General features: G+C 51.2%; 1 protein-coding gene across 1 annotated transcript; it reads left to right on the plus strand.

Annotated features, from left to right (window-relative positions):
- Window positions 1-11,043: 11,043 nt before the first annotated feature.
- On the plus strand, window positions 11,044-12,227 carry RNASEH2C (ribonuclease H2 subunit C). Its single transcript, XM_045855312.1, has 4 exons — window positions 11,044-11,266; window positions 11,458-11,639; window positions 11,719-11,838; window positions 12,136-12,227. The coding sequence occupies exons 1-4, from the start codon at window positions 11,095-11,097 to the stop codon at window positions 12,160-12,162; spliced, it is 501 nt and encodes a 166-aa protein (XP_045711268.1). The 5' UTR covers window positions 11,044-11,094; the 3' UTR covers window positions 12,163-12,227.
- Window positions 12,228-12,273: the final 46 nt, after the last annotated feature.

Consider the following 12,273-nt stretch of genomic DNA (forward strand, 5'->3'; position numbering starts at 1 on the left):
GTAGGAACCCCAGGCCGCAGGGCTCCGGAGTTCCTTCCTGCCCAGGAAGCAGGAGGAAACAAGTCCTCATCTCTGCTTCCCAGAGGGTCTGGCCTTGCCCAAGGCCACCCAGCCGTGTAGGCACGAGCCTGGTGCTAGGTTTGGGCACCCGTGGGCCAGTGCTTTTCAACTCCTGAGCTTTGCAGGGCCCCTGGCCCGGGGTGCTGAGGCTAGCAACAGTGAGGAGGCTGCAGCGGCCCTTTCCCTGGGGAGGGAGGCTCCCTCCGGCTGGGATGGGAGCCAGCTCTAAGAAGGGCCTGCTAGCCATGGTCTCGGATCTGAGAGAGGGGGGACCCTGTGGTCTGGGCTAACACTGAGCTGGCTCTTCCTCGCCCCAGCCGGGAAACCCTTTCAGTGATCCTAGGAATCTTCCCAGATAAGAGTCGGCTCCTCTAGGTCTTACCAAATACGGAAGATACTCCGGATTGCGACGTATTGAGGCCAGCTCCGCTGCCAGACGCCAGGCCGGTGTGCTTCACACGCGTTGCCTCATTTCGTCCTTGCGACAGCTTGGCGGGGCCCCGCAGATGAGGAAACCTGCGGGCCAGAGGGGCCGCGTGATTTTCCAATAGTCACCCATCTGGTTGGCAGTCACGTCTTGTCGCCCTGGAGCAGGTTTCTGTTGCCACACCGTCAGAGCAGAGCTCTGCGCGGGACACAGAGTCCCAGTCCTCTGCCTGGCCGGCCCCCCGCAAGCCACAGGGGCAGCAGTCAGCAGTGCTGGGTGGCGACCGGCCAGAGGCTTGGGTCTTGCGGTCCCGAGGGCAGGGCCTGTTCTGCGTCCCTGGCTCCTGGTCTGCGGGTTCCCATGCACCAGTCTTACCCCTCCCGGCGGGCGGGAGGGCGGGGAAAGGAAAGAGGGGCCCGGGACCAGCGGGGCTGTTACGGGTCGGGTCGGGTCAGGTCAGGCGGTCTGTCCGGAGCTCCAGCAACAACTTGCAGTGTAGTGCGGGCAAGCCCTCGCAAGCCAGGAGGCACTCGGTTCCAGGAAATAAAGTTCCCCAGCCGCTTGCAGCAGACGGGGGTTTAAGATAGAATCGGGTACTGGGAAAACCTCCGCGAAGGCTGGAGAACGGTCCTCCGGAAGGCCGCGCTGGGGCTGCTGCATTCCGGAATGCAGTGCCCTGCCTGCAGTCCGCTCTCGGCGCCCAGGAAGCTGGGCCCGGAGCCCGGGACACGGGGCGGGGAGCCCCGCACAGCCAGGGCCCTGAGGCTGCTGCTGCGGAAAGATGGGGGCTGGCACAGCCGCTGAACGGCCGGGGCTTCGTCTCCTTCCGCCACATTGTTCGGAGGCATCTGAGGAGTGGGATCTATTTCCCAGGCAGACGCCTAGTGGCAAGTGAGTCTGGAAGATGTACTTGTTTCCTTCTATTTTATTTTATTTTTAAGATTTTATTTATTTATTTTTAGAGGGGGGAAGGGAGGGAGAAAGTGAGGGATACATCACTGTGTGGTTGCCTCTCGTGCGCCCCCTACCGGGGGCCTGGCCGGCAGCCCAGGCATGCGCCCCGACTGGGAGTCAAACCAGTGACCTTTCACTCTGCAGCACAAGGCCCAACCCACCGAGCCGCGCGGGCCAGGGCTTGTTTACTGCTTGACTTCAGATGCAGGAGGTGGTATTAGTCCTTTGTCCAAGGTTAAGACAGCCCGTGTAAGAACCCCCAGGCCATCCTTTTGCCCATCTCTACCCATCTGCACCTCCATCCCAGTCTGTCCCCCCATTCTTCCAGTGCTGGGCACCAGGCGACCTCTAACCCTCCCACCCCGCCAACCACAAGTACACCCACAGTGGACATCCTTAGAGACCTATGCGACAGCTTCCCTAGGGTCCCGGCCGGAAGCAGAACTGCTGGATTGTAGGGCTCACACGTGCTTCCTTCGACTGAGACGCGTCAGAGTAATTACAGTTTTCAGCTTCGCATCCTGACTATGGGAAGTCGTGCAAGGAGGTGGGGATGGACACTGGGCGAGCCAGCCCACGACACCCACCGCAGTTCACCCCTTCGCACACTCAGTATCCACGTACCTCTGCTCGCACTGAAACTCGCCAAAGACTGCAGCAACAACGGTTTGCTCCCGCACAGCTACCCCTCCTCCAACCAAACGTCCCAAAAGGGACACCCGAAGCCCCCTCAGTCACCGTCCGCCTGTGAGGATGTTGGCAGTGCTCACCAGCTGCTGCTGGTCCCGCACCCCAGGCGCTCTCACAGCCTTTACTGCCCGGAGGTCAGGCCCGGCCACGAGACCAGCTTCGGCTAATGAGACGGGAAGCGTGTTGGTTCTGGGGCAAAACTTCCCATGCCGGCTCTGGCCTTCCAGCCATCTTCCCTGCCTTGGTGGTCGTGGGGGCCTACATACCTTGGTGCTGACGGCTTAGTCATAAGCCGTTCACTTTGATAAGCAATAGCAGATGCATTGGCTTATGAAGTTAGCCATCAGTACCACACACGGTATGACATGCAGACAGCCACGGAAAGGCTATTGGTTCATCTGTCCCTTGTGAGGAAGGAAGCATCACGTGACAAGGTGACAAGTTATGCGGCCATAATTAGGGCTTCCAGCTTTAGCAAATAAAAATATACAGGATGCCCAGTTAAGCTGGAACTTCACAGAAATAATCTTTTAGTATAAGTATGCCCCAACCATTGCCCCGAACACGTAAAACATTAGTTGTTTCTCTGACATTCAGATATGCCCGGGCATCCTCGTTTTCCCGTCTGTCAGCCCGTAGCGGTGTTCATAGCTCATGTTCTGCACCACGCGCTCCGTGTTCCCTCTGCCCCCCAGGACCTTGACCCTGTGAGGTGGCTCTCACTCCCGGAGGGTCCGAGTTCTTGGTGATCCTGCCCGTCATGGGTTGTTTCAGTTTTCACGAACATTAGCGCTCGGCCTGGCAGTCCTCGGAGATGGCCCAGGGAACTTCCGGGCGAGACACCAGTCCTTGTGTAGGAGCAACAGTCTCCTCCTTGGCAATCGGGACCCATCACCCTTTTAGAGCGGCCAGTTCCGAGGCACGAAGATGGCAGGTGTCTTGGGTGTGACTTACAGTGCACAGGGAGCGCCCCCCCCCCCCGCCACACTGCCCAGTCTGAGTTTGCTGGCTGCACTACTTCTTCTTTTTTTTTTAATTTTTGGCCACCCCAGTACTTTTTTTTTAGATTTTATTTTATTTTATATTTTAGAGAGGGAAGGGAGGGAGGGAGAGAGAGAGAGAGAGAAACATCAATGTGGGGTTGCTGGGGGTCATGGCCTGCAACCCAGGCATGTGCCCTGACTGGGAATCGAACCTGGGACACTTTGGTTTGCAGCCCCCGCTCAATCCACTGAGCTACACCAGCCAGGGCTCTGGCTGCACTTCTAACTGTTCTCCCCTCTCCACCCCACAGTCTGCGAGAGATGACAGAAAGGGACCAAATCTGAGTGGGGAGAAAGGGAGCCTGCGGCCAGCCTTGCACCCTTCACCCCAGGAGCCACAGCTGTCCCCTGTCTTCAAGAGCCATTCCGTTTACAGCCGTGGTACCGGGAAATTGCAGAGGTGAGAATGTTTGCACATCAGAGCATTTCCCACACGGTGCTCACACATCTCCGCCTCCATCAGGAGGTCATGGAGGCCCTGTCGAGTGCAGGCAGCTCTGCCAGTCCCAGAGCGGAGGCATCGAACAAGGCCACGGAAACGCCGAGAATCACAGATGTAACTCTTCAAAGGCCCTTCGGGCCAAGTGCAGGACAGGTAAGACACCACCCAAACCTTGCTCCCTGGGGCTCAACTGCAAAAACCGGCCCCCTCCCCTGGCCAGCTCCTCCAGCTACAGGAGCTGGGACCACAAACCAAGGAGCCTCAGACTCTCGGACCCTGGATGCGGTGTCCGCCAACCCCCTAAAGCAAGCGAGGGGCAGAACGCCTAAGCCCCGGGGCAGCTGCGGATGCACTGCAGGTAACACGGAAACGACTCATGCAAACAGGGCGAGGGGGCTCTTCTTGGTCTCACACAGAGCCAGACAGACTGAGTCCACCGTGAGTCTGAGATGTTAAAAAGTGCCTGAAGGGTCAGGGCTTGGACTCCAGGGAAGGGGGTTTCAGAGTATGTGCGGCTTGAAGGGGCAGCCTTTGAAACACATAATTTCTGGAGGAGCAAAACACACAAAAAGGAAGGAAGGAAGGAGTTGTTTGGGTGTGAAAGGGGAAGTAAATGGAGAAATCTCATGGTTTTGCAAGACAACAAAATCAGAGGACCTACAAACTCCTCACCCACTCCACACAAATCCATTCCGGGAGCTGGACAGTGTTAAGAGAAGGCGCATGAAACAGGGACCTTGTAAACCACCCACCACCACGGAAATGAACGAGATATACAGATGGACAGTTTCAGGAGGGGTTATGTGAGCTCTTGCTCCCCAGCACTGGTGTCAGTATGGTTCAAATAAACTCATGAAAATTCTCAAAATAAGAAAGATTGCAGCCCTGGCTGGTGTAGCTCAATGGGTTGAGTGCGGGCTGTGAACCAAAGTGTTGCAGGTTTGATGCCCAGTCAGGGCACATGCCTGGGTTGCAGGCCACGGCCCCCAGCAACCACACATTGATGTTTCTCTCTCTCTCTCTTTCTCCCTCCTTTCCCTCTCTAAAAATAAATAAATAAATAAATAAAATCTTTTTTTAAAAAAGGAAGAAGATTGCATGTAGATACATACAGAGTTATTGTAAAATATCAGAAAGCAAATTTCATTATTTACCCACCACAGATGATTCACACACACCCCACCCCTGGAAAAGCAGGCTGGAAGCAGAGCTGTAATACTACACTGTAAACAAAATGAATCAGACTCAAAAGCACATGAAGATACACAAAACCGCCTTGGATGAGAAGTTTTAAAAGAACGGAAATAGACAAAACCCAGGAACAAGTGAACAAGAGAAAAGAAACAGGACAATAAGGGGCCCTGAAGAAAGACACAGCAACAATCCAGAGAATGCAAATCAGGCGAAGGAGTCTCAGCTGGTCACGAGAAAGTAATGGAAACAGAAGATAGTTTCAGAAGGAATCACATTGGTATGATTGGGTCCCTGGATAAAGACTAAACGATGAACCAGCACTGATGTTTAGTACTGCGTTCTAAGAAAACCTTCCAGGAAAGAAAAATCTGTGTATTCAAAGGGCCCACTGGGAGCCCTGGAAAATTAACCCAGAACAATCAACTTTGAGACATATCCTCATAAAATTGCAAGATTTCAAGATGTTTTTTTTTTTCAGGAAAAAACTCAAATAACGTACAAAAGAGTTAGAATGGTAACACACAAAGCAAGACAACACTGGAGCAGCATCTTTTAAACATTTGTAAAAGTGTAAATCTAGGTTTTTATATTCACACAAATTGTCTTTCAAGTGTCAAAGCTGTAACAGTTTTCTGTTTTTCAATAAGTATCAACGCACCCATAAGCCGATCTGATAGAGAATGCCCTTCATCCAACTAGGAGATGACAAATATATATATATATAAAATTCATTATATAGGTGTGGATATATCGTGATCTAAGCCTTAAACAAAGGTGGGCCTGAGGGTAAATGGCTAAGTAAAAATGTTATACATCGTCATAAATTAGAAATGATATCACTAAAAGCGTGGGAGAGAGAGGGCGAGAGGACAAGAAGATAAGCCGACTGATGGCTGTATAGCTGCCTCTTGGCTCCAAATTCACTCTTCACTGTCTGCTGTGTGAAAACAAACCTGGACCCTTGCAGTATCTTTCCCCGCTGCCTCATTGTTAAGCTCTGCCGGCAGAGGGCGCAGAGGAGCCGTTGCAGAAGGGCGTCTTCCATGCCAGCACTAGTGGACGAGACGTGTCTCCGGAAGCTTCTCCGCTACCCAGGCGTCCTCGGGCCGACCGCAAGCAACTGCAGTCAGAGCTCATACCTTCTCCCGCACGGGCCCCTGCAGTGCATGGGAACCAGCAGTGCAGCAGCCAGCCCAGGCCCGGCACCCTGAGCTCTGCTGGAATTACTTAAGCTAGCCAATCCTAAACTATTTCTCCTAACCTTTCCCTCGGAAGACCCAAGACGTGCTGTGGCCTGTGCTGTCCCCTCTCTTCTTTCTGCCTTTTGACCAACTCCAGTGCTCACTCACGTGGCCCTGCCTGGCGGGCCATGCCCCTTGTTTCGGGGGGAACTGTAAGGAACACTGAACTTTTCTTTCAATGGCATTGGCCTCGCCCTGTCACCATTCAGTCACCTCTGTAAATTAAAATCCACGGGTACAGCCCTGACTGGTGTGGCTCAGTTGGTTGGGCATCATCTGGCAAAGCGAGAGGTCCCGGTTCCATTCCCAATCAGGGCACATGCCTGGGTTGTGAGTTCCGCCCAGGTCAGGGTGCCTACGAGAGGCAACCGATCTATGTTTCTCTCTCTTTTTTTCTCCCTCCCTTCCCTTCTCTCTAAAAAATAAATAAGTACATTGTTTTAAAAATTCATGGGTATAATTAGAGCGAGGACAGCTGCCTGAAACGAGCTAGTGAGATCCCGTCTTCCGCTGATGGCATAACTGAGTCTTCGACCAGCAGACCACTGCTCGCGCAAGCCTGCTGCCCCAGGGGCAGGCTTCTGGCGAGGCCAGTGACGCCCATGGCCGTGGTCCCAGTCCCGTTACTTCTTTTGTAACCAAAAGAGCGATCACACCGGGAAGCAGTCCTGTGGGGCCATGACCATGTTGGCTGAGGCACTGTGGTCGGGGAGGACAGCCATCTCCAGAAGCAGCGGCAGCGGATTCTGCCACTTTCATAATGGAAGGGACCCGATGGCATCACCCTGACAACGAGCGTCCGGCTGATCTCCTGGGGTATATTCTGCTATACGCAGAGCTCGGTGCTGGTCTCTCCTTTGGGACATTACCCATCTATCAGTGACAGTAGTCAGATCAGCCTTGCTGAGGAGAAATTCGTGTTGAGCTCCCCCTGCCTTACTCCCATCCGTTGCCCATGACGACTGTTGTCGTGAGCCTGCCGGACAATGACGGGCACGAATCAGGAAGGGAGATGCTGCCTGTTCCCTGCAGGCGGTGCCCTTTGGTGAGCGCCCACAAGTCAGTTAATGCTGCACTCTGGACCCGTTCCAAGAAGCCAGCTGATACCGGAAGTGAAAGAAGGGTCATCACTGCTGATCCCGTGGACAGGAAAAGGACAGGGAAACATGGACAACTCTGTGCCCACAATCTGATGACTCAAAGGAAATGGACCAATTCTTTGAATGACACAAAGGAAGGCACACCCTGAAGATGCTGCAGGTTGGGCTCGATACCACTGCGATAAAGCGAATGTCACAATAAAGCAAGTCACACCTATGTTTGGGCTTCCCACTGCTGGTTTTCGCAAATAAAGTTTTATTGGAACATAACCATACACATTAATTTACATATTGTCTATGGTTGTTTTTATGCTACAATGACAAAGTTGAGCGGCTGTGACAAACTATGTGTGAGGTTTGCCAAACTCTGCTATGTAATAATCAGAAAATAAAATGGAAAAAAGATCTAATTTGTAATAGAAGCAAACATAATCTAGGAATAAGCTTTAAAATATAACTATTGTTTATGACGAAAACCTCACAAATATACAGATAGACATAAAAGAAGATATAAGTAATTGACATTATGTATCTTTTTAAAAATATATTTTATTGATTATGCTGTTACAGTTGCCCCATTTTCCCCCGCTTTATTCCCCTCCACCCTGCACATCCCCCTCCCACCTGCATTACCCCCCCAGTTCATGTCCATGGGTCATAAATATAAGTTCTTCAGCTTCTACATTTCCTACACTATTCTTAACCTCCCCCTATTTTCTACCTACCATTTATGCTACTTATTCTCTGTACCTTTTCCCCCTCTCTCCCCCTCCCGCTCCCCCGCTGATAACCCTCTATGTGATGTCCATTTCTGTGTTTCTGTTTCTGTTCTAGTTGTTTGTTTAGTTTGTGTGTGTATGTGTGTGTTTACATTTGGTTGTTAATAGCTGTGAGTCATTTCACTGTTCCTATTTTTTATCTTCTTTTTCTTAGATAAGTCCCTTTAACATTTCATGTAATAAGGGCTGGATGATAATGAACTCCTTTAACTTGACCTTATCTGGCAAGCACTTTGTCTGCGCTCCCATTCTAAATGCTAGCTTTGCTGCATAGAGTCATCTTGGGTGTAGGTCCTTGCCCTTCATGACTCCAACACTTCTTTCCAGCCCCTTCGTGCCTGTAAGGTTCCTTTTGAGAAATCAGCTGATAGTCTAATGGGAACTCCTTCGTAGGTACCTTTTCTCTTGCTGCTTTTAAGATTCTCGCCTTATCTTGAATCTTAGGTAATGTAATTATGATGTGCCTTGGTGTGTGCTTCCTCAGGTCCAACTTCTTTGGGACTCTCTGAGCTTCCTGGACTTCATAAAAGTCTATTTCCTTTGCCAGATTGGGGAAGTTCTCCTTCATTATTTGCTCAAATAAGTTTTCAATTTCTTGCTCGTCTTCTCTCCTTCTGGCACCCCTATGATTCGGATGTTGGAATGTTTAAAGTTGTCCCAGAGGTTCCTAAGCCTCTCCTCAGTTTTTTGAGTTCTTGTTTCTTCATTCTTTTCTGATCGAATGTTTCTTTCTTCCTTCTGTTCTAAACCATTGATTTGAATCCTGGTTTCCTTCTTGTTATTGTTGGTGCCCTGTACATTTTCCTTTATTTCACTTTTCATAGGCTTCATTTTTTCCTCTAATTTGTGATTATATTCAACCAATTCTGTGAGCATCCTGATACCAGTGTTTTGAACTGTTCATCTGATAGGTTGGCTATCTCTTCATCACTTAGTTGTTTTTTTTATGGAGTTTGAACTGTTCTTGAATTTGGGCCATTGTTTTTGTCTCGCTGTGCCTGTTACGTAGTGAGGGGTGGAGCTTTAGGTGTTCACCAGGGCAGGGCAACCAACGTCGCTGTGTTGTGATGCTGTATGTGGGGGAGGGTCTGAGAGGGAACGGTGGTGCTTGCTCCGCCCACTGCTGGTTTTCAGTCACTTCCCCCGCTGCCCACAAGAAAAGTGGGCCCTTCTGGTGCTGATTACCGGGTGGGCGGACTTGTGTACATTCTAGGACCGTGTGGGTCTCTCCAACAAACTTTTCTGTGAGGCTTGAAGTTTCTCCCGCTGCCGCCTCAACACCCCCAGGTGTTTTCAATCAGAGGTTTGAGGCTTTATTTCCCTGCGCTGGGGCCCTGGGTTGTGTGGTCTGTCTCACTCCCTAGTTGTTCCTCCCAGTTTATCCACACACAAATGTGGGACCACCTGGTCCCCCTGCCACCGCCTTGCTGTGCATCCTCTTTGCCCAGCTGCCAGTCTGTGCCCCTGCTGCCGGTCTGGGTGAATGTTTCTTCTTCAACTCCTTGGGTGTCAGACTTCCGTACAATTCAATTTTCTGGCAGTTCTGGTTTTCTGATTTTAAATTTCTTGTCCTTCTTTTGGTTGCGCGAGCAGGCAAAGTATGTCTACCTACACCTCCATCTTGGCCGGAAGTTGGCATTATGTTTCTTATGCTTGATAGAAAACTAAAGCAAGACTCTCTAAATTAATATATCAATACCCTCCAGTCAAAGACCACCAAGAACACATGTGTAGTTGAACAAGTGGGTTTATTACTTTTGCACTGCGGGGCATCTCAGTAAGTGGGTGTTAGGAAGGATTTATAGGTGATTTGGGGGAGGGTTTAAGGAAGCAAGGCTTTTCTCTGAATGGGATGCTGTCAAAAAGTGGAAGCTTTTCTGCAATGGAATAATGTTGACAAATCTTAACTAGACTGAGGCAAGTCACATCTAATCCAAGAGAGAGATGTTTCATCGTTTCTGTGGTCTGGACAATGTTCATGCCTTGGTCCATGTTCACATAATTACAGAGGGATCTTGTTTTTCTCTTGATCCCTCATGTCTGAAATGGTTCATGTTCAGCAGAACACCAGGGCCAGCTCCAGACGTGTGGGGGTGTTTTTCTCAAATCTATAAATTTAATGCAATTTTAATCTTTAAAAAAAAAACTTGCTTTGTAGAGAGGAGAGAGAGGAGGAAAGAGAGAGAGTAACATTGATCGGTTGCCTCTAATCCATGCCCCGACCAGGCCAGAATCTAGGCATGTGCCCCAATCAGGAATCCAACTGGCAACCTTTCCCTTTGCAGGACAAAGCCCAACTGAGCCACACCAGTCTGGGAACAATTTTAAGCTTAATTAACTGTTCAGATTGTTCTATGAGAGAACTTGACAGAACATACCTAAGTTAAGTATCTATACAAATATAAATATTACCCTGCCTGGTGTGGCTCAGTGGATTGAGCGCTGGCCTGCAAATCAAAGAGTTGCAGGGTGGATCCTCAGTCAGGGCACAGGTCTGGGCTGCGGGCCAGGTCCCCAGTAGGGGGTATGTAAGAAGCAACCACACATTGATGTTTCTCCCTCTCTTTCTCCTTCCCTTCCCCTCTCTCTAAAAATAAATAAATACAATATTTAAAAAATACATATAAACATTATAGAAGAGTTAAGAAACCCCCCCAAAAAAAGTATTGTGAAAACTAAGACATAAAAATAAAAGGTTAGTGCTTTTGCCTACACAAGATAAAATTCATATGTGTAATAAAAATCAAATATACACAGGTTTAGAAGACAAACTACAAATTTGGATGAAATATCTTCAATTCATTTGAGACAGTTGATGTCCTGGTAAAATTTTAAAAAGCAAAAGCAAAAAAAAAAACAACTCTTCCTAACAATTAACATAAAAAGTGTACTTTTTTGAACCATTCAACACCTGAAACTAACATACTATTGTTTGTCAACTGTAACTGACAGTATTTTAAGTTAAAATAAAAAATATATACAATTGAAAAATATTTCAAGGGAAAAAAACCCGGGACTTGAACACAGGAAGGCGGTGCTTGCTAAGGAACCTCAAGGAAAAGACTACGCTTCCCAGGAGGCCCTGCGCTGACTGTCCGGGGCGTTCCGACAGGCTTCGCGCCAGATTTGGCCTTAGCCCGCGAGCCTGGGGATTGCAGCGGAGGATGGAGAGCGGCGACGAGGAAGACGTCGAGAAGCGCCGAGTCCACCTACGCCCGGACACTCTACGCAGCGCCACCCCCGCCACGCTGCACCTTCTACCCTGTGACGTCCCGGTTAACCGGTCTGCCCCCGTGGGGAGCTTCTTCACCCCCGCCATCCGTCAGGGTCCCGAAGGTAAGCGCTCGCGTCCGGACTACGGCTCCCGGCAGCCCCTGCGCCAGCAGCGCGCTCTCGTCGGGGAGAGCGGGCGCGACGGCTCCTGGGAATCGTGGTCCACCGGGGGCGGCAGCTCGAGGGCCGCCACTGGGCTGGCCCCGAGGGCCTGGATTAGGTCCTTACTGATGCCCTGCGCCTACTTCCTTCAGGACTCGAAGTGTCGTTTCGGGGCCGCAGCCTGCGGGGAGAGGAGGTGGAGGTGCCGCCCGGCCTCGCGGGATATGTGATGGTGATGGAAGAGAAGAAAGAGGTGTTGGTGGGGAAGCACGGCTTCCCGCAGGGGTCAGACAAGCTGCTGGAGCCCCCGGAGGCGGCCCTGGAGCGGGACTTCGTGAGCACAGGGGCACAGGGTTGGCAGGGGGTGTGGGCGGGAGCAGCGGCGCCGAGGCTGAGCCGCGCCCCTTTCCCAGGACCGTGTTATCAGAGCCTCCGGCAGTTTCAGCCACTTCACCGTGTGGGGCCTGGAGACCGCCCCTGGCCCGGATGCCAAAGTGCGTGCGGCCCTAACCTGGCCCAGCCTCGCCGCAGCGGTGAGTAGATGGACGGGCCTCTTCCTCCCAGGCCCAACTACACCCCCCGCGGCTTCATCTCCTGGGTTGCCCAGAATCTTGCCCGAAAGTGGATCTGAGGCTGTAGAGTTTCAGAGCACAATGGGGCTGTTGGAGCCGGGCTCTGACTGGAAGGTTGGACTGGGGAAGGGCAGTGTGGCTCCCTCTGGCCTGTCTACAAGGGGCTATCATTCGGGGCGGCTGGGTCCCTCTGGGAGCTCGTGGGTCCCCCAGCTGCTCCATCTCAGAATCCAGTCCTAAAGGTGACTCCTCTTGCAGATTCATGCACAGGTGCCGGCGGACTGAGAACTAGAGCTGGAAGCTCAAAGCCACTGATCCCTTCACCCAATAAACCAACTCTTCACTTCTTACCTGCCGATTCCATCACTCTAATAACCAGCTCCTCACCACACCTGT

This window comes from Phyllostomus hastatus, unplaced genomic scaffold (assembly GCF_019186645.2).
Source record: "Phyllostomus hastatus isolate PE091 unplaced genomic scaffold, TTU_PhHast_1.1 phas_scaffold_11, whole genome shotgun sequence".
NCBI lineage: Eukaryota > Metazoa > Chordata > Mammalia > Chiroptera > Phyllostomidae > Phyllostomus > Phyllostomus hastatus.